At 42.2% G+C, this 23,242-nt stretch overlaps 1 protein-coding gene across 1 annotated transcript in view; it reads right to left on the bottom strand.

The window, feature by feature from the left end:
* The window catches only part of LOC128657304 (gastrula zinc finger protein XlCGF26.1-like), a 128,242-nt gene that overhangs the window by 88,560 nt on the left and 16,440 nt on the right, over positions 1–23,242 (bottom strand). The window contains exons 5-6 of the mRNA XM_053711596.1: positions 14,928–15,026; positions 14,720–14,806 (exon numbers count right to left, since the gene is read on the bottom strand). Coding sequence (XP_053567571.1) covers positions 14,720–14,806; positions 14,928–15,026 — 186 coding nt within the window. The remainder of the gene's footprint in view (positions 1–14,719; positions 14,807–14,927; positions 15,027–23,242) is intronic.

Below are 23,242 nucleotides of genomic sequence, written 5' to 3'. Positions count from 1 at the left end.
TGAAGTTATGATGAGTATAAAGCATATACACCCAAAAGATATTTCAGAACTTAAAGGAACATTCCAGCCAAAATTAGAATCCCTATGGATGCATTTCAGTTTTGATTAGAAGCATCTTTGTAATATACATGGTATTAGCAAAATTGCTTCTAATAAAAGCTATAGCTGTTTCAAACATGTATTTAAGTATGCACCGTGCACCAGCATTTTACCAACAACACTTGTTCAGAGAGCCTAAGGTGCTTTAACCATCGGGTAATTACTCAATTTGTTAATTGCTGACATGATTACAAGCCCCGCAGGCGCACTAAGCAGCTGCAGTATTTAAAATACTGGTGCACTGAGAAAATCCAGCTATGCTTCACATGCATGTGCAGAGAAAAATACTAACACTAAAACAGTTATAACTTTTACTATAATCATAATCATTTTTGCCAATACATGTATGTTGCAAATAGGTTATGTGAATTTACATTTTGACCGGAATGTCCCCTTAAATCTACATAATAGTCTGTGGATTAAATAATAATAATAATAATAATAATAATAATTACACTACTGTCATTGTATTAAAAGGTTATTTACAGTATACTGCAAAGTACCAGATGCCAATTTATTCCTATATTTAATATTTATTAATGGCCCAAATGTCTGAATTATAATAAAATAAGAGATTTCAGAATACCATTTAATGAACTAGAAGAGGGATAGAGAGGGCACATGTGTGTATCATTTACATGAAGCAGAGTGTGGAGAGAAAAAAAAAAAAAAAAAAAAAAAAGGGAATGGGTGTGTGCCATTTACATGAAGCAGAGGGTGAGAAAGGGCATGCGTGTGTGTACCATTCACATGAAGCAGAGGGTGAGAGAGAAGGGAAGAGAGGGCATGTGTGTGTGTACCATTTACATGAAGCAGAGGGTGAGAGAGAAGGGAAGAGAGGGCGTGTGTGTGTATTATTTACATGAAGCAGAGGGTGAGAGAGAAGGGAAGAGGGTGTGTGTGTGTATCATTTACATGAAGCAGAGGGTGAGAGAGAAGGGAAGAGAGGGCATGTGTGTGTACCATTCACATGAAGCAGAGGGTGAGAGAGAAGGGAAGAGAGGGCATGTGTGTGTGTACCATTTACATGAAGCAGAGGGTGAGAGAGAAGGGAAGAGAGGGCATGTGTGTGTGTGTACCATTTACATGAAGCAGAGGGTGAGAGAGAAGGGAAGAGAGGGCATGTGTGTGTGTACCATTTACATGAAGCAGAGGGTGAGAGAGAAGGGAAGAGAGGGCATGTGTGTGTGTACCATTTACATGAAGCAGAGGGTGAGAGAGAAGGGAAGAGAGGGCATGTGTGTGTGTATCATTTACATGAAGCAGAGGGTGAGAGAGAAGGGAAGAGAGGGCATGTGTGTGTGTGTATCATTTACATGAAGCAGAGGGTGAGAGAGAAGGGAAGAGAGGGCTTGTGTGTGTGTGCTATTTACATGAAGCAGAGGGTGAGAGAGAAGGGAAGAGAGGGCATGTGTGTGTATTATTTACATGAAACAGAGGGTGAGAGAGAAGGGAAGAGAGGGTATGTGTGTGTATCATTTACATGAAGCAGAGGGTGAGAGAGAAGGGAAGAGAGGGCGTGTGTGTGTATCATTTACATAAAGCAGAGGGTGAGAGAGAAGGGAAGAGGGGGCATGTGTGTGTGTACTATTTACATGAAGCAGAGGTTGAGAGAGAAGGGAAGAGAGGGCATGTGTGTGTGTACTATTTACATGAAGCAGAGGGTGAGAGATAAGGGAAGAGAGGGCATGTGTGTGTGTGTATCATTTACATGAAGCAGAGGGTGAGAGAGAAGGGAAGAGAGGGTATGTGTGTGAATCATTTACATGAAGCAGAGGGTGACAGATAAGGGAAGAGGGGGCATGTGTGTGTATCATTTACATGAAGCAGAGGGTGAGAGAGAAGGGAAGAGAGGGCATGTGTGTGTATCATTTACATGAAGCAGAGGTTGAGAGAGAAGGGAAGAGAGGGCATGTGTGTGTATCATTTACATGAAGCAGAGGGTGAGAGAGAAGGGAAGAGAGGGCATGTGTGTGTATCATTTACATGAAGCAGAGGTTGAGAGAGAAGGGAAGAGAGGGCATGTGTGTGTATCATTTACATGAAGCAGAGGGTGAGAGAGAAGGGAAGAGATGGCGTGTGTGTGTGTACCATTTACATGAAGCAGAGGGTGAGAGAGAAGAGAAACAGAATTTATGCTTACCTGATAAATTACTTTCTCCAACGGTGTGTCCGGTCGACGGCGTCATCCATTACTTGTGGGAAATATTCTCCCCCACAGGGAAAAGCAAGGAGAGCACACAGCAAGTGCTGTCCATATAGCTCCCCCTCTGGCTCCGCCCCCCAGTCATTCGACCGACGGTTAGGAGAAAAAGGAGAAACTATAGGGTGCCGTGGTGACTGTAGTGTATAAAGAAAATTTTTTCAACCTGATTAAAAAACTAGGGCGGGCCGTGGACCGGACACACCGTTGGAGAAAGTAATTTATCAGGTAAGCATAAATTCTGTTTTCTCCAACATTGGTGTGTCCGGTCCACGGCGTCATCCATTACTTGTGGGAACCAATACCAAAGCTTTAGGACACGGATGAAGGGAGGGAGCAAATCAGGTTACCTAAACGGAAGGCACCACGGCTTGCAAAACCTTTCTCCCAAAAATAGCCTCCGAAGAAGCAAAAGTATCAAATTTGTAGAATTTGGCAAAAGTGTGCAGAGAAGACCAAGTCGCTGCCTTACATATCTGGTCAACAGAAGCCTCGTTCTTGTAGGCCCATGTGGAAGCCACAGCCCTAGTAGAGTGAGCTGTGATACGGTCAGGAGGCTGCCGTCCGGCAGTCTCATAAGCCAAGCGGATAATGCTTTTCAGCCAGAAAGAGAGAGAGGTAGCAGTAGCTTTTTGACCTCTCCTCTTACCAGAGTAAACGACAAACAAAGATGAGGTTTGTCTAAAATCTTTTGTTGCTTCTAAATAGAACTTTAAAGCACGAACAACATCTAAATTGTGTAATAAACGTTCCTTCTTTGAAACTGGATTCGGACACAAAGAAGGAACAACTATTTCCTGGTTGATGTTCTTGTTGGAAACAACTTTTGGAAGAAAACCAGGCTTAGTACGCAAAAAACAACCTTATCTGAATGAAAAACCAGATATGGTGGATTACACTGCAAAGCAGATAATTCAGAAACTCTTCTAGCAGAAGAAATAGCAACCAAAAACAGAACTTTCCAAGATAATAACTTAATATCTATGGAATGTAAAGGTTCAAACGGAACCCCTTGAAATACTGAAAGAACTAAATTTAGACTCCAAGGAGGAGTCATGGGTCTGTAAACAGGCTTGATTCTAACCAAAGCCTGAACAAAAAGCTTGTACATCTGGCAAAGCTGCCAGTCGTTTGTGCAACAAAACGGATAATGCAGAAATCTGTCCTTTTAGAGAACTAGCTGACAACCCTTTATCCAAACCTTCTTGGAGAAAGGAGAGAATCTTTGGAATTTTAATCTTACTCCAGGAGAATCCTTTGGATTCACACCAACAGATATATCTTTTCCATATTTTATGGTAAATCTTTCTAGTCACAGGTTTTCTGGCTTGGACCAGAGTATCTATCACAGAATTTGAAAACCCACGCTTGGATAAAATCAAGCGTTCAATTTCCAAGCAGTCAGCTGCAGAGAAACTAGATTTGGATGTTCGAATGGACCTTGTACTAGAAGATCCTGTCTCAAAGGTAGCTTCCATGGTGGAGCCGATGACATATTCACCAGGTCTGCATACCAAGTCCTGCGTGGCCACGCAGGAGCTATCAGAATCACTGAGGCCTTCTCCTGTTTGATCCTGGCTATGAGCCTGGGAAGGAGAGGAAACGGTGGAAACACATATGCTAGGTTGAACGACCAAGGCGCCACTAATGCATCCACTAGAGTCGCCTTGGGATCCCTGGATCTGGACCCGTAGCAAGGTATCTTGAAGTTCTGACGGGACGCCATTAGATCCATGTCTGGAATGCCCCATAATTGGGTTAACTGAGCAAAGACCTCCGGATGGAGTTCCCACTCCCCCGGATGGAAAGTCTGACGACTCAAATAGTCCGCCTCCCAGTTGTCTACTCCTGGGATGTGAATAGCAGATAGATGGCAGGAGTGATTCTCTGCCCATTGGATTATCTTGGTTACTTCCTTCATCGCTAGGGAACTCTTTGTTCCCCCCTGATGATTGATGTACGCAACAGTCGTTATGTTGTCCGACTGAAATCTTATGAACCTGGCTTCCGCTAGCTGAGGCCAAGCCAGGAGCGCATTGAATATAGCTCTTAGTTCCAAAATGTTTATCGGGAGAAGCGACTCTTCCCGCGACCATAGGCCCTGAGCTTTCAGGGAGTCCCAGACCGCGCCCCACCCCAAGAGGCTGGCGTCGGTCGTGACGATGACCCACTCCGGTCTGCGGAAACTCATTCCCTGAGACAGGTGATCCTGGGTCAACCACCAGAGAAGTGAGTCCCTGGTTACCTGGTCTACTTAAATTTGGGGAGACAAGTCTGTATAGTCCCCATTCCACTGATTGAGCATGCATAGCTGTAATGGTCTTAGATGAATTCGAGCAAAAGGAACCACATCCATTGCTGCGACCATTAGTCCTATTACTTCCATGCATTGAGCTATGGAGGGTTGAGGAATAGAATGAAGAACTCGACAAGCTTTTAGAAGCTTTGCCTTTCTGACTTCTGTGAGAAAGATCTTCATTTCCACAGAATCTATTATTGTTCCCAGAAAAGGAACCCTTGTGGACGGTGACAGTGAACTTTTTTCTATGTTCACCTTCCACCCGTGAGATCTGAGAAAGGCCAACACAATGTCTGTATGAGCCCTCGCTTTGGAAAGGGACGACGCTTGGATTAGGATGTCGTCTAGATAAGGTGCTACAGCGATGCCCCTCGGCCTTAGGACCGCTAGAAGGGACCCTAGCACCTTTGTGAAAATTCTGGGAGCGGTGGCTAAACCGAATGGAAGAGCCACAAACTGGTAATGTTTGTCCAGAAAGGCGAACCTCAGGAACTGATGATGAGATTTGTGGATTGGGATATGCAGATACGCATCCTTTAGATCCACGGTAGTCAAAAATTGACCCTGCTGGATTGTCGGTAAGATTGTCCGAATGGTTTCCATCTTGAAGGATGGAACTCTGAGGAACTTGTTTAATATCTTTAAATCCAGAATTGGCCTGAAAGTTCCCTCTTTTTTGGGAACCACAAACAGGTTTGAGTAAAAACCTAGACCTTGTTCCCCGGAGGGGACTGGGTTTATCACTCCCATCTTTGATAGGTCTCTTACACAATGTAAGAATGCCTGTTTCTTTATCTGGTCTGAAGACAAGCGAGACAGGTGGAACCTTCCCTTTGGAGGAAGTCCCTTGAATTCTAACAGGTATCCCTTGGAAACTCTCTCTAGTGCCCAGGGATCCAGAACATCTCTTGCCCAAGCCTGAGCGAAGAGAGATAGTCTGCCCCCTACCAGATCCGGTCCCGGATCGGGGGCTACCCCTTCATGCTGTCTTGGTAGCAGCAGCAGGTTTCTTGGTTTGTTTACCCTTGTTCCAGCCTTGCATGGGCTTCCAAGCGGGTTTGGGCTGGGCCGCGTTACCTTCTTGTCTAGCGGCAGTGGAGTTATTAGCCGGTCCGTTCCTGAAATTGCGAAAGGAACGAAAATTAGACTTGTTCTTAGCCTTAAAAGGCCTATCCTGTGGGAGGGCATGGCCCTTACCCCCAGTGATGTCTGAAATAATTTCCTTCAATTCCGGCCCAAAAAGGGTCTTACCCTTGAAAGGAATATTCAGTAACTTAGTCTTGGACGACACATCTGCCGACCAGGATTTTAGCCAAAGCGCCCTCTGCGCTACTATAGCAAAACCTGAGTTTTTCGCCGCCAATTTCGTTATTTGAAAGGCGGCATCTAATATAAAGGAATTAGCTAACTTTAATGCGTGAATTCTGTCCATGACTTCTTCATAGGAAGTCTCTTTCTGGAGCGACCTTTCTAGTTCTTCGAAACCAAAAGGAAGCCGCTGAAGTGACAGTAATAACACACGTAGCTGGTTGAAGAATGAACCCTTGCTGAACAAAAATCTTTTTAAGCAATCCTTCCAATTTTTTATCCATAGGATCTTTGAAAGCGCAGCTGTCCTCTATAGGAATAGTTGTGCGCTTCGCTAGTGTTGAAACAGCTCCCTCAACCTTCGGGACCGTTTGCCATGCGTCCCTTCTAGGGTCTACTATGGGAAACATTTTCTTAAATATAGGAGGTGGGGCAAAGGGTACACAAGGCTTCTCCCACTCCTTTTCCACTATGTTCGCTACCCTCTTAGGTATTGGAAAAGCGTCATCGTGCACTGGGACCTCTAAAAATGTGTCCAATTTGCACAACTTCTCTGGTACTACCATGGAATCACAGTCATCCAGAGTAGCTAATACCTCCTTAAGCAAAGCGCGGAGATTAAACTTAAATGCCACTAGATCAGGTTCTGCCTGTTGAGAAATTTTTCCTGAATCTGAAATTTCACCCTCAGACAGCCCTTCCCTTACAGCCAATTCCGATTGATGCGAGGGTAAAATAGATAAGGCATCGTCAGTGTCTGATTGTTCATCTTTTTTATCTGTATTTAAAACTGAACAATCACGCTTTCTCTGAAAAGCTGGCAGTTTGGATAAAAGATTTGCTATAGAATTATCCACTACTGCTGATAATTGTTGCATAGAAATAAGCACTGGCGCGCTAGGTGTCGCCTGCGCGGGCAAAGCGGGTGTAGACACAGAAGGAGAGGATGTAGAGCTATCCCCACTACCTTCATTAGATAAATCATCTTGGGCCACATTATGAAAAATAACAGAGCTGTCCTGATTTTGTTTGGACGCTATGGCGCAATTATCACAAACACTCGAAGGGGGAACCACATTTGTCTCTATACACACAGAACATAGGTTATCTGATGGCACAGACATGTTAAACAGATTTAGGCAGGCAAACAATGCAATAAAAACGATTTTAAACAAAAACGTTACTGTCTCTTTAAATAATAAAATGACACATTTATTTCTGAATGTTCAAAAAACTATGAAGGCAATATCCGATTTTTCTGAAATTTGGACCCCAGTGTCTTAGTGCTTAGAAAGTATTGCACAGCAAATATGGAGACTAGCTCTTAAAACAAGCAAACCGGAGCTAATTGTTGGATTTAACCGTTTTTATACACCACAATCCCAGCTACAGCCTTGCTGCAGCTTTTTACCTTCCTTAGGGGTCACCATTCACAGAAAAAAGCCTTTTGGAGTCACTTTCTGAACCATAGGACCCTCTCACATGAATCTGCATGCACTGCCTTGTAAATCAACTGTGCAGCTGAAGCACCAAAATGAGGCTTCCTCCCTCAGCACACTAGAGTGAAGGGGCCTTCCTGACTAGATTTAGGTGTCTAAAACAAGCCAGATCAATAAAAAACGTTCCCCAGTGTATGTGAGCTTATAAAATATTTCAAATGGTATAATATTGTAATAAAAACCAATCGATTTTGCCCCTAACAGTGTCTACCAGCATAAAAAACAAAAAGGGGAAGCCTGTTATCTTTTTTGCTGAGGTGAAAGAAAAATGGCTTACCTTTTCCCCTGAGGGGAAATATGACTGTCATCTAGCTTTAGCCTGTGTTGTTAGGAGACTAGTCATACCTGAAGCAGATGAGTCTGCAAACTGTTACCCCCAACTGAAGTTCTCTTGTTTCAACAGTCCTGCGTGATAACAGTAATGGATTTTAGTTACTTGTGCTAAAATCATAGCCCTCTTAAACAGAAATCTTCATCACTTTTCTGTTATAGAGTAAATAGTACAAGCCAGCACTATTTTAAAATAACAAACTCTTGATAGAAGAATAAAAAACTACAACTAACACCACAAACTCCTCGCCATCCCCGTGGTAGATGCTACTTGTTCAGAGCGGCAAGGAGAATGACTGGGGGGCGGAGCCAGAGGGGGAGCTATATGGACAGCTCTTGCTGTGTGCTCTCCTTGCCTTTCCCTGTGGGGGAGAATATTTCTCACAAGTAATGGATGGCGCCGTGGACCGGACACACCAATGTTGGAGAAAGAGAGGGCATGTGTGTGTACTATTTACATGAATCGGAGGGTGAGAGAGAAGAGAGGGCATGTGTGTATGTGTAGTATTTATGATTAAACAACTAAAAATCTATGCGCTGGTGGTAGATAATACTTCACATAAAAATCAGATAACCCAAGTCATCTGAATAAATAGTTTTAGTAGCAGTTATGATTGTCTTATATGTGTGCGCCTGTGTGCAAACACTGGCTTAATATCTACCAAATGACAATGGTCTTAGTAGTATTTGTATTTCTATGTCTATGTTTATATAAAGAAATGTAAAGAAAAAAACGTTTTTTAGTTTTTAAAGAATTTTCATAGAATAATATCTTAAAATTATTAAGTTCTAATTCAAAAATAAAAATAAAAAATAATAATAAAAAAAATATACAAAGATTATTGGTTAAAAATAATATTCTTTTATTAGAATCAATATAAAACAGTCAGTCGAAATTGCTTAATCTTAAAGTGGTTATGTGAGAAAGTTGGTACCAACCAATTGTATTGAGGTGGTGCTAAAATTAGTATATGATATATGTGTGTAAAAATGTAATGGTTTTATTCATTCAGCTCAAAAAAAAAAAATCTTCATTTTATCCAAAACATGAAAAGGGACCAATAATAGAGACCTTTGAAAAACTTGTACTAAATGACATAAAAAATATATCGGACAAAAAAATAAAAAGTTAAATTTAATTTATCAAGAAAACAGGAATTGCTTATTAAAGAACTGGAAAAAAACCATGAAATAATTTTTAAAAACGCAGACAAGGGGGGGCGGTATTGTTATTTTAGAAAAAACACACTACAAAAAGATTTGTGAGGATCTTCTTAATGATACAAACACATATAAAAAAAAGTAGAATTAACCCCACCACGTTTTTCACCTGGGAATTAAAAACATTACTGACAAAGAATAAACTACTAGGGGTCATTAACGAAAGAGAATTTGACTTTTTACTTAACAAAACACCAAGGATCCCAGTCTTTTATATATTACCAAAAATACATAAATCTTTAACTAACCCCCCAGGTAGGCCGATAATATCAGGCATAGAATCAGTCACAGCGAACCTTTCCCAATACATCGATAGGTATCTTCAAAATTATGTAGTGAAATTAGATTCCTATCTAAAAGACTCCACAGAAGTCCTAAAACTCCTAGAAAATATAACTTGGGAAGAAAATATGTGGCTAATAAGTTGTGACGTCACATCATTGTACACGATCATTGATCATACCCAAGGAATAGAGGCAGTTAAACAATTTCTTAATGATTATAATAATATGAAACAAGAACAGAAGGATTTTATTCTGTAGAGTATTGATTTTATTTTAAAACACAACTATTTTCTATTTGAAGACTTTTTTTACACTCAAATTTGTGGAACTGCAATGGGGACTAGGTTTGCACCCAGCTATGCGAATCTTTTTATGGGAATTTGGGAAAAATAATTCCTTGACACTCGCGAGCTGGGTGCAAACCTAGTCCTATATAAAAGATATATAGACGATCTGATAATTTTTCTATCTTAACAAAAAAAAATTAATTTTGATTTTTCATATGATGCAGGTCATATATAGATATGTACAGTCTTTTTAATGTACAGTAATAACTTGGAAATACACCAGCAAAGTACCAATAGAAATATAAAAATGTAAAAATATTTTTTCAACAAAGGAAAAAAGAGAACTAAGCCAACCGATTCTATTCCAGTTTTCACTATAATTATTTACTTAATCTAAAGTGGCTTTTAAACATATTGAAACCACACACAGTATAGTACCAATATAAATATAAAAAATATCTTTTCAACAAAGGAAAAAAGAGAACTATTCCAGTTTTTTACTAAAATTATTTATTTAGTTGTTTATATATTTTTTTTCAAATAAGAATACATGAATAATCTACAGTGGCTTTTAAGCATATTGGAAACCACACACAGAAATGATATTGGCTTTGACAATGCTTCAATAAAACAATTAAACAATTTACTCAATCAGGAACAAAGGTATAAAAGATAAGATTCTAAGCAGGTCTGACAGAAGCTTGAGAAAGGCTCTTTGGAGCTGAAACGCGTTGCTTTGGATACAGACTGCTTACTGATCACCTTGGATACAGACTGCTTACACTGCACTGGAGAAACCCTGCTCTTTACCTATCTGTCAATCTCGCATTTGGTGGGCGTGTCAAGACCGGACACGGAAGTGACAGAGGCAACTTTCACAGGAGACATACACGCTGCAACAAGCGCTCCTAGAAACTTTGAAAGGACAAAGAAAGTTTCTCATCTATACCTCATTTGGACACGCAAGAACCTTCTTATATGACTTGGAACTGCAAATAAGGTACCTTATTCAAAGTCTGTTGATTAATAATATCGCAAAAGACAAGCTAAGTGTTCAATAACTATTGAGATATAATTACTGTGACATACAGAAAACGGCTCAAACACCTAGCCTAAATCTTTTGGTCATATCACAAAAAGGCTTATTTCAAAAAGGCTGAAAATAAACACCTATTGTTGAACCAGGTGTCAATAGTTGTCTTCAACAACGATCTCTAACAACTGTATTTCTACCAATTATACCTTATTTTCTACCTTTGGTGCATTTTATGAGCGAAAAGCCAAATCTTTTACAAAAAGTATTTTTAAATACCTACCAAGGTATAAACTGGACTTGCTAATTTTATACACTGTTTTTACACAGGTGTATGTGTACTATTCCCATGAATCGGAGGGCGAGAGAGAAGAGAGGGCATGTGTGTGTATCATTTACATGAAGCAGAGGGTGAGAGAGAAGGGAAGAGAGGGCATGTGTGTGTACCATTTACATGAAGCAGAGGGTGAGAGAGAAGGGAAGAGAGGGCGTGTGTGTGTATTATTTACATGAAGCAGAGGGTGAGAGAGAAGGGAAGAGAGGGCATGTGTGTGTATTATTTACATGAATCAGAGGGTGAGAGAGAAGGGAAGAGAGGGCATGTGTGTGTATTATGTACATGAATCAGAGGGTGAGAGAGAAGGGAAGAGAGGGCATGTGTGTGTACCATTTACATGAAGCAGAGGGTGAGAGAGAAGGGAAAGAGGGCATGTGTGTGTACCATTTACATGAAGCAGAGGGTGAGAGAGAAGGGAAGAGAGGGCATGTGTGTGTATTATTTACATGAAGCAGAGGGTGAGAGAGAAGGGAAGAGAGGGCATGTGTGTGTATTATTTACATGAATCAGAGGGTGAGAGAGAAGGGAAGAGAGGGCATGTGTGTGTATTATGTACATGAATCAGAGGGTGAGAGAGAAGGGAAGAGAGGGCATGTGTGTGTACCATTTACATGAAGCAGAGGGTGAGAGAGAAGGGAAAGAGGGCATGTGTGTGTACCATTTACATGAAGCAGAGGGTGAGAGAGAAGGGAAGAGAGGGCATGTGTGTGTATTATTTACATGAAGCAGAGGGTGAGAGAGAAGGGAAGAGAGGGCATGTGTGTGTATTATGTACATGAATCAGAGGGTGAGAGAGAAGGGAAGAGAGGGCATGTGTGTGTACCATTTACATGAATCAAAGGGTGAGAGTGAAGGGAATAGAGGGCATGTGTGTGTGTGTATCATTTACATGAAGCAGAGAGTGAGAGAGAAGGGAAGAGAGGGCATGTGTGTGTATTATTTACATGAAGCAGAGGGTGAGAGAGAAGGGAAGAGAGGGCATGTGTGTGTATTATTTACATGAATCAGAGGGTGAGAGAGAAGGGAAGAGAGGGCATGTGTGTGTACCATTTACATGAATCAAAGGGTGAGAGTGAAGGGAATAGAGGGCATGTGTGTGTGTATCATTTACATGAAGCAGAGGGTGAGAGAGAAGGGAAGAGAGGGCATGTGTGTGTATTATTTACATGAATCAAAGGGTGAGAGTGAAGGGAAGAGAGGGCATGTGTGTGTGTGTGTGTATCATTTACATGAAGCAGAGGGTGAGAGAGAAGGGAAGAGAGGGCGTGTGTCTGTATTATTCACATGAATCAAAGGGTGAGAGTGAAGGGAAGAGAGGGCATGTGTGTGTGTGTGTGTGTGTGTGTGTGTGTATCATTTACATGAAGCAAAGGGTGAGAGAGAAGGGAAGAGAGGGCATGTGTGTGTGTATCATTTACGTGAACCAGAGGGTGAGAGAGAAGGGAAGAGAGGGCATGTGTGTGTACCATTCTCACGAAGCAGAGGGTGAGAGAGAAGGGAAGAGAGGGCATGTGTGTGTGTGTACCATTTACATGAAGCAGAGGGTGAGAGAGAAGGTAAGAGAGGGCATGTGTGTGTGTGTGTGTATCATTTACATGAAGCAGAGGGTGAGAGAGAAGGTAAGAGAGGGCATGTGTGTGTGTGTACCATTTACATGAACCAGAGGGTGAGAGAGAAGGGAAGAGAGGGCATGTGTGTGTGTGTACCATTTACATGAAGCAGAGGGTGAGAGAGAAGGTAAGAGAGGGCATGTGTGTGTGTGTACCATTTACATGAACCAGAGGGTGAGAGAGAAGGGAAGAGAGGGCATGTGTGTGTATATTATTTACATGAAGCAGAGGGTGAGAGAGAAGGGAAGAGAGGGCATGTGTGTGTGTGTATCATTTACATGAAGCAGAGGGTGAGAGAGAAGGGAAGAGAGGGTATGTGTGTGTATCATTTACATGAAGCAGAGGGTGAGAGAGAAGGGAAGAGAGGGTATGTGTGTGTGTGTGTGTATCATTTACATGAAGCAGAGGGTGAGAGAGAAGGTAAGAGAGGGCATGTGTGTGTGTGTGTATCATTTACATGAAGCAGAGGGTGAGAGAGAAGGTAAGAGAGGGCATGTGTGTGTGTGTACCATTTACATGAACCAGAGGGTGAGAGAGAAGGGAAGAGAGGGCATGTGTGTGTGTGTACCATTTACATGAAGCAGAGGGTGAGAGAGAAGGTAAGAGAGGGCATGTGTGTGTATCATTTACATGAAGCAGAGGGTGAGAGAGAAGGTAAGAGAGGGCATGTGTGTGTATCATTTACATGAAGCAGAGGGTGAGAGAGAAGGGAAGAGAGGGTATGTGTGTGTGTACCATTTACATGAACCTGAGGGTGAGAGAGAAGGGAAGAGAGGGCATGTGTGTGTGTGTACCATTTACATGAAGCAGAGGGTGAGAGAGAAGGTAAGAGAGGGCATGTGTGTGTGTACTATTTACATGAAGCAGAGGGTGAGAGAGAAGGGAAGAGAGGGCATGTGTGTGTGTACCATTTACATGAAGCAGAGGGTGAGAGAGAAGGGAAGAGAGGGTATGTGTGTGTATCATTTACATGAAGCAGAGGGTGAGAGAGAAGGGAAGAGAGGGCATGTGTGTGTGTATCATTTACATGAAGCAGAGGGTGAGAGAGAAGGGAAGAGAGAGCATGTGTGTGTGTATCATTTACATGAAGCAGAGGGTGAGAGAAGGGAAGAGAGGGCATGTGTGTGTGTACCATTTACACGAAGCAGAGGGTGAGAGAGAAGGGAAGAGAGGGTGTGTGTGTGTGCATCATTTACATGAAGCAGAGGGTGAGAGAGAAGGGAAGAGAGGGTATGTGTGTGTATCATTTACATGAAGCAGAGGGTGAGAGAGAAGGGAAGAGAGGGCATGTGTGTGTGTATCATTTACATGAAGCAGAGGGTGAGAGAGAAGGGAAGAGAGAGCATGTGTGTGTGTATCATTTACATGAAGCAGAGGGTGAGAGAGAAGGGAAGAGAGGGCATGTGTGTGTGTACCATTTACACGAAGCAGAGGGTGAGAGAGAAGGGAAGAGAGGGCATGTGTGTGTGTACCATTTACACGAAGCAGAGGGTGAGAGAGAAGGGAAGAGAGGGCATGTGAGTGTGTGTATCATTTACATGAAGCAGAGGGTGAGAGAGAAGGGAAGAGAGGGCATGTGTGTGTGTACCATTTACATGAAGCAGAGGGTGAGAGAGAAGGGAAGAGAGGGCATGTATGTGTGTATCATTTACATGAAGCAGAGGGTGAGAGAGAAGGGAAGAGAGGGCATGTGTGTGTACCATTTACATGAAGCAGAGGGTGAGAGAGAAGGGAAGAGAGGGCATGTGTGTGTGCATCATTTACATGAAGCAGAGGGTGAGAGAGAAGGGAAGAGGGGGCATGTGTGTGTACCATTTACATGAACCTGAGGGTGAGAGAGAAGGGAAGAGAGGGCGTGTGTGTGTGTGTGTACCATTTACATGAAGCAGAGGGTGAGAGAGAAGGTAAGAGAGGGCATGTGTGTGTGTACTATTTACATGAAGCAGAGGGTGAGAGAGAAGGGAAGAGAGGGCATGTGTGTGTACCATTCACATGAAGCAGAGGGTGAGAGAGAAGGGAAGAGAGGGCATGTGTGTGTACCATTCACATGAAGCAGAGGGTCAGGGAGAAGAAAAGACAAGGTAGGGGTGTGAACCAAATAGATTTTATTATTACAATCTGTCTGTACTGAGGCTCATCATTAACATAGGGGAAAACATTTCAGAATCTGAGTTTTCTAATTGTGAAGCTTGTACCATAGATCACTCACCTGCAAATACATCTGATGGATAAATATTCTGTACACGATCTCCTTGTGATCCTGTGTCTAGATTTTCCTCACTGTGACCTGTTAGTTCTAATAAAGAATAAAATGATTTTATTTGGTTAAATCTAACACAATCTGATTATACAGTAATATTACACAACACATCAGTATTTTACAACATTACTAGTAGTTTCTGCCATAGATCTCTCACCTGCAGAGACGTCTGATGGGGTCTCCACTGGCTGAATATTCTGTACCAGTTCTCTATGTGCTCCTGTGTCTAGATTGTCATCTCTGTGACCTATTAATTCTATTAGAGAATAAAATCGGTTTATTTTGTTAAATGGATATGAAACAATTTTTGTTGCATCTAACATTATATGTAGCAAAAAACTGTAAGAAAAGAAACAGGACACATCATGATAAAATGCTCCTTATATATAGATAGGGAATACAGCACTCTTAAATGTAGAAAGCATCAGAGTTTAATTTGTCCTTATATGTTAAGGCACTAAATAGGCGGAATACCCAATATACAATACATATCCATAAAGCAACATAAATGTGCACAGTGCAAAACAACACATATAATAAAAGCAAATAGATTTAGGTCACGTGACTAACATGGGCCCATATTTAGTATAACATCGACAGTAACTGATTTGCAAGGGTAAAAGAGAACCACTACACCCTGCTGCACACAGAATCCCCTAACAAATGTAGAGGAGGATAAACCTGGGCAGGTTCACGTATGGAAATCTAAGTGGATCGTAGTAACCTTACAAAATCAGGCATATATACATACATACACATGAATCGGCAAAATGATGTACAAATGTCAGCCAATAATAGCCAATACAAATAGCCAGATACACGCAAACGGGCATATACACAGAAGCAACAAGTGTTAGTAGCAGCAAGTTAGTTTATGCTTAACCCCTTAAGGACCACAGCACTTTTCCCATTTTCTGACTGTTTGGGACCAGGACTATTTTTAAATTTTTGCAATGTTTGTGTTTAGCTGTAATTTTCCTCATTTACTGTACCCACACATATTATATACAGATTAAATGGACTTTCTAAAAATACCATTATTTTCATCATACCTTATAATTTACTATAAAAAAATAATTATAAAATATGATGAAAAAATGGAAAAAAAAACCCACACTTTTTCTAACTTTGACCCCCCAAATCTATTACACATCTACAACCACCAAATAACCATACTAAATAGTTTCTAAATTTTGTCCTGAATTTAGAAATTCCCAATGTTTACATGTTCTTTGCAAGTTATAGGACAATAAGTACAAGTAGCACTTTGCTATTTCCAAACATTTTTTTTCAAAATTGGCGCTAGTTACATTGGAACTGTGACTGTCAAGAATCGCTGAATATCCCTTGACATGTATATAATTTTTTTAGTAGACAACCTAAAGTATTGATCTAGGCCCATTTTGTTATATTTAATGCCACCATTTCACCGCCAAATGTGATCAAATAAAAAAAAAAATCGTTCACGGACTTCCGGTGGGCGGGGCGACCAGGAAGCAGCAGCGGTGAAGAGCTCCGCACCTCTCCAGCTCTGATACCTCCGCTGCTGTTTTTCCCTTCCCCGTGACTCCTCTTCTTGCCAGGCCGAGTGTTAGTGCCTTGGCTGAAGGCTTCCACGCAGACCTATCATCCGGTCCTGGTCCCCGGGGGCAAATTAAAAGAAAAAGAAAAGGGCGCGAACGGACGCCATCTTTGCTGCGGCTCCGGAGCTGCCTACACCCTGGTGCCTTTGATGTCCTGGCAATTTGGCTTATTGTGGTGCTGCAGAGACTCCTCTTCCCTAAGCAGTGTCAGCCCACTCTGCATTGGATACAAATAAGTGCTGAGAGGGGAGGTGAGCAGCTCAAGGAAGCAGAACTTCAGTCCCAGGCTTTACAGGCCTCAGGGCTAGAGGATAACTGTGAGTAACAACACATACACTGCAGGCTTCCCTGCTTCTGTCACAAACCACTGAGAGCAGGCAAATACTTGTGATCCAGAGGGATAAGAGTGTAATCTGAACTAATACCACTAGCTTCCCTGATAACTGCCAGCAGCTTTATTCTTACATCTTGGGGAGTGAAATATACACATTAGCTGCTTAGAGACTCACTTCATATATACCACTGTGCGGGGGGTGACCTGGTAACCTTGTATGCCCTATTTGACTTTATTATCATAAAGGGAAGGAGTGAGAGAGAGGAACCTGAAGACATAAAAGTTTGTACTTGTTCTTTTACTATCTGTTGGTGCACATGGCTGACTTGGATTTACTGTAACATCACACCTAAGCAAGCAACATACGCCATCTAGTGGTTTAATTTAACATCACACCTGTACAGCAGTGGATAAATATTACAATCTTGCTAAGATCTCCTGGTGCCTTCTGTTCTGTGGTTGGTGTATTACTGTATTAGACACAAAGTACCCGGCTCAAACCTGCTCAATTATCTTTGTTGTTTATAACTCATATACCGCATATGCTGTAGCCCTGCCCTGCGTTTTATGAAAGCTGTTAGACAAGGCGAGTGCAGTGAATAAATCAAAGTTTGATCGCATCCCATTCTGTGTGTGCCCTACACCTCACTTTTGCTGGACTGAGCTTGTGGAGATTTCCTGCTACATACATAGTCTGACAGCGTTATATTCTATGAAAGTTGATGATTATTTCCACATAGTTTCCCAGTCTGGGACCGACAATATGAGTTGCAGATCAAAGACACAAGAAAAGCGGCTGAAACAGGCTGCTGAAACCATCATTCACAGTTCCCAACAGGAAGGTGAGGGAAGCTCATCAAGTGACCATGCTACTTTATTACAGGAGTTGAAAGCTTTTTTCTTACCTAAAATGGACAATCTGCAGGCAGGAGTGGACACGCTCACTACCGAAGTGCGTGCCTTTTCTACTCGCTTGACTGCGGCGGAGCAGAGAATCTCTGGAGTTGAGGACAGGCAACAGGAATCTGAAGAGTCTTTGAAGAATCTATTGAAAGAAAACCAGTACCTGCAGGATAAGGTTGAGGATCTAGAAAATCGCAGCAGGCGAAATAATCTACGCATCGTGGGGTACCAGAGGCGGTCAAAGATAAAGATCTGCTAGATTTCACTGCCTCTACCCTCCCTTCACTTCTTGGAATGCCTCAAGATTGCCTGCCCCTCGACATAGAGAGAGCCCACCGCATTGGTCCTGACAGGCATTTAGGAAACTCCAAAGAGAGACCACGCCAAGTGATTTTCAGGTGCTTAAATTACCAGGACAAAGTCGCAATATTACGGGCTTATAGAAATGCAAAAGAGGTTAAATATGAGGAGCACCATCTCTTACTCTTTCAGGACTTTTCTGTGGAAGTCACCAGAAGACACAAACGGCTAGATTTACAGTTGGGCGGTAGCCGTGAAAACCAGCGTTAGAGGCTCCTAACGCTGGTTTTGGGCTACCGCCGGTATTTAGAGTCAGTCAGGAAAGGGTCTAACGCTCACTTTCCAGCCGCGACTTTTCCATACCGCAGATCCCCTTACGTCAATTGCGTATCCTATCTGTTCAATGGGATCTTTCTAACGCCGGTATTTAGAGTCGTGGCTGAAGTGAGCGTTAGAAATCTAACGACAAAACTCCAGCCGCAGAAAAAAAGTCAGTAGTTAAGAGCTTTCTGGGCTAACGCCGGTTTATAAAGCTCTTAACTACTGTGCTCTAAAGTACACTAACACCCATAAACTACCTATGTACCCCTAAACCGAGGTCCCCCCACATCGCCTCCACTCTATTAAATTTTTTTAACCCCTAATCTGCCGACCGCACGCCGCTGCCACCTACGTTATCCCTATGAACCCCTAATCTGCTGCCCCTAACACCGCCGACCCATATATATATATATATATATATATATATATATATATTATATTTATTAACCCCTAATCTGCCGACCGGACCGCGCCGCTATTATAATAAAGTTATTAACCCCTAATCCGCCTCACTCCCGCCTTAATAACCCTATAATAAATAGTATTAACCCGTAATCTGCCGATCGGAGCTCACCGCTACTCTAATAAATTTTTTAACCCCTAAAGCTAATTCTAACCCTAACCCCCCCTAAGTTAAATATAATTTTATTCTAACGAAATAAATTAACTCTTATTAAATAACTTATTCCTATTTAAAGCTAAATACTTACCTGCAAAATAAACCCTAATATAGCTACAATATAAATTATAATTATATTGTAGCTATTTTAGGATTAATATTTATTTTACAGGCAACTTTGTATTTATTTTAACCAGGTACAATAGCTATTAAATAGCTATCGGAACAGCCAATAGAATGCAAGCTCAATCTGATTGGCTGATCGGATCAGCCAATCGGATTGAACTTGATTCTGATTGGCTGATTCCATCAGCCAATCAGAATTTTCCTACCTTAATTCCGATTGGCTGATAGAATCCTATCAGCCAATCGGAATTCGACGGACGCCATCTTGGATGACATCCCTTAAAGGAACCGTCATTCGTCGGGAAGTCGTCGGTAGAAGAGGATGTTCCGCGTCGGCTGGAAGATGATGGCTCCGGAAGAAAGAAGATTGAAGATGCTGCTTCATAGAAGACTTCATCCCGATGATGGACTTCTTCAGCGCCCGCTTGGATCAAGACTTCAGCCCGATGATGGATTTCTTCAGCCGCCGCTTGGATCCAGACTTCAGCCCGAGGATGGAAGTCACTCTTCAGCCCCCCGCTTGGGCTTGGATCAAGACTTCGGACCCTCTTCTGGACCGATCGGTGAACCTGGCATGGTGAAGACAAGGTAGGGAGATCTTCAGGGGCTTAGGTTTAGGTTTATTTAAGGGGGGTTTGGGTTAGATTAGGGGTATGTGGGTTGTAATGTGGGGGGGGGGGGTATTGTATGTTTTTTTTTTACAGGCAAAAGAGCTGAATTCTTTGGGGCATGCCCCGCAAAGGGCCCTTTTAAGGGCTGGTAAGGTAAAAGAGCTTTGAACTTTTGTAATTTAGAATAGGGTAGGGCATTTTTTTATTTTGGGGGTCTTTGTTATTTTATTAGGGGGCTTAGAGTAGGTGTAATTAGTTTAAAATTGTTGTAATTTATTTCTAATGTTTGTAAATATTTTTTTATTTTTTGTAACTTAGTTCTTTTTTATTTTTTGTACTTTAGCTAGTTTATTTAATTGTATTTATTTGTAGGAATTGTATTTAATTTATTTATTGATAGTTATATTTAACTTATGGGGGTGTTAGGGTTAGAATTAGCTTTAGGGGTTAAAAAATTTATTAGAGTAGCGGTGAGCTCCGATCGGCAGATTAGGGGTTAATACTTGAAGTTAGGTGTCGGCAATGTTAGGGAGGGCAGATTAGGGGTTAATACTATTTATTATAGGGTTATTGAGGCGGGAGTGAGGCGGATTAGGGGTTAATACATTTATTATAGTAGCGCTCAGGTCCGGTCGGCAGATTAGGGGTTAATAAGTGTAGTTAGGTGGAGGCGACGTTGGGGGCGGCAGATTAGTGGTTAATAAATATAATATAGGGGTCGGCGATGTTAGGGCAGCAGATTAGGGGTACATAGGGATAATGTAGGTGGCGGGGGTGTACGGAGCGGCAGATTAGGGGTTAAAAATAATATGCAGGGGTCAGCGATAGCGGGGGCGGCACATTAGGGGTTAATAAGTGTAAGGTTAGGGGTGTTTAGACTCGGGGTACATGTTAGAGTGTTAGGTGCAGACGTAGGAAGTGTTTCCCCATAGGAAACAATGGGGCTGCGTTAGGAGCTGAACGCGGCTTTTTTGCAGGTGTTAGGTTTTTTTTTCAGCTCAAACAGCCCCATTGTTTTCTATGGGGGAATCGTGCACGAGCACGTTATTGAAGCTGGCCACGTCCGTAAGCACCGCTGGTATCGAGAGTTGCAGTGGCGTTAAATTATGCTCTACGCTCCCTTTTTGGAGCCTAATGCACTGAAAACCCAGCCATTCTGTGAACTCTAAATACCAGCGGTATTTAAAAGCTGCGGCCAGAAAAAAGCACGTGTAGCTAACGCACCCCTTCTAACGCAAAACTCCAAATCTAGGCGAAAGACTTTGCACCACTCTGATCTCTCTTTCATGAAAAGGGTCGTCAGTTTGCCCTCCTGTACCCAGCCAAGCTCAAGCTTCAAACCTCCTCTGGGCCTAAGATCTTCCACTCCCCTGCGGCGGTGCAGGCTTACCTATTATCTGAACGAAGACAGGACAATGGCTGACATGCTCTCTAATGAGAGTTTGTATTTTGTATCTGTGAAATGTATTTCGTGTTCCTTTACATGATGTATACCTTTCTTTTTCATGTGCTACTGTTTTTTATATCTTCCTTTATTGATATGGGTAAGGGAGATCAAACTCATATTTTAATACCATATATTGGCATAGGTTTCTCAGACCAATGCTGCCAGCTTGACCCCATCTGTTTCCCCTGGCTGAACCCATTACATAGAGAACACCCGTGGTGCTCTTTTTTGCCCACTAGTTTCATTCTGGATTCTCTTTCTTATTGTTGGCGCCTAATAATTCTTTGTTGCCTGAGTAGGGTTTTCCCTCTTTGGCCATTAGACATGATGTTTAACATACCTTGGCTCTTTTTTATTACCCATTTAGAATTGTTACTTCATGCTATAGCTCTTTGGAACCATTGCCACCCCCTAGTTCAGCCTTCTAAGCGCTCCATATTATCCTCAGGGTACACCTTGTTAAAGTTTTTTTATCCTGGATATCATGACTTTCACGTTGTATGGTTATTGTTTCATGCTAATATAGATATGCTGCGGATATTATTGTATTGTTTGCATGTGTCTCATTCTTGTCTCTCTTCCAGCTCCTGTCATGGGGGGGTCCTGGGACCCTCTGAATTCGCCATCCACAGACCACCTCACCACGGCTTTTGACCAGCTCTTACATCTAGCAGTATATCGCAGTGAGTCACCTTGGGTTCAGTGTGGGTCCTGGGGGCTCCTATCCTTTTTTGTTTACAGGGGTTCATCACACACTGCCTCTCTCACCCAGGAAGACAGCAGGGTACACACTCTTCACAGTTATAAGACGCAACTACTTGACAATCCCCTGCCTAGTATCCTTACACTAATTTTATGGCGGTGCCTATTAGGGTAGTTGCCTGGAATGTGGGAGGCATTACATCGCCTGCAAAGAGAGGCACTATCTTGCAACATTTAAACTCCCTACAGGCTGATATAGCTTTGTAAGAGACTAGGTTGACAGCAGACGAACACGAAAAGCTAAAGATACGCTGGGTAGGTCAGGCACTGTATTCCCCAATAGAGAGTAGAAAGAGGGGGGTGGCTATTTTGGTGAGGAAGGGTCTTCCAATCTCCTTCTCGCAGGTCGACATTGATCAGAAAGGCAGATATATTATAGCTTTGTTACAAATTCATCAATTCACTTATACCATTTGCAATATTTATGGCCCGAACGAGGTTAACCCTAATTTCTGGTCAACCTTACTAGCAAAATTACTAACCTACAATGCCCCACTGATTATGAGGGGGGGGGTTTAATCTGGCCCAGGCTCTCCCCTTAGATAGATTCAAAGACCCATCAGTGGTAGGCCTCCTGAGACAACGTGCTCCGCATAGTAGAGAGGTAACCCTAATTAGCTCTTTTAAAGAGACACTAGACTTGGTAGATGTCTGGAGAATAAAAAATCCGGATGAGAGAGATTTTACTTGCTTATCAAAAACACACCACACCATGTCAAGGATTGACTACTTCCTTACATCCTCGGCATTAACACCTCAAGTTCATACCACTACCATAGGACAGATCACAATCTCGGACCATGCCCCAATCACGTTACTATTGCAACCTAAAAAATCCTGGAGGTTCCCCACGTATCTTTACAGTAATATAAACTTTCGTAACCATCTAAAGTCTTCATGGTCACACTATGCGTCGGACAATGATATACACAGAGTCACCCCTGATTTGTTTTGGCATGCCTCTAAGGCAGTAATGAGGGGCTGTATTACGGCCCAATACAATAGAAACAACAAACGGATAGATGGTGACTTCCTTTCGCAGCTTACTGCAGCATACAATGACTACCTTTCTGACCCCTCTCCCACACTTCAAAAAAAGTATTATGAGCTCAAGCAGGCTAGAGACACTTTCTTAACCCAACAACATCTTAAGTTTAATACACATAGGCAGGGTAGATACTTTCGCCAGGGTAATAAATCTGGTAAACTGTTGGCCAAGCTGGTCCATGCTTACCGCCCCAAATCTCATATAGCGGCTATATACTCTCAGTCCAAATTGACTTCAAACAATAAAGACATTATGATGGAATTTGTGAAATATTACACGGAACTATAAACTAGTCAGACAGTGGATCGCGAGGCGAAACAAAGGTTCTGGGGTTTGGTGCAGCTACCCACTATTTCTGAAGAGCAAAAATCGACCCTCAACGCCCCGATTCATGTACAGGAAGTTATCAATGCCATAC

The sequence above is a fragment of the Bombina bombina genome, chromosome 4 (assembly GCF_027579735.1).
Source record: "Bombina bombina isolate aBomBom1 chromosome 4, aBomBom1.pri, whole genome shotgun sequence".
Classification (NCBI taxonomy): domain Eukaryota; kingdom Metazoa; phylum Chordata; class Amphibia; order Anura; family Bombinatoridae; genus Bombina; species Bombina bombina.
Note: the sequence above shows the minus strand (reverse complement) of the source record. Positions and strands in the feature narration are given on the sequence as shown.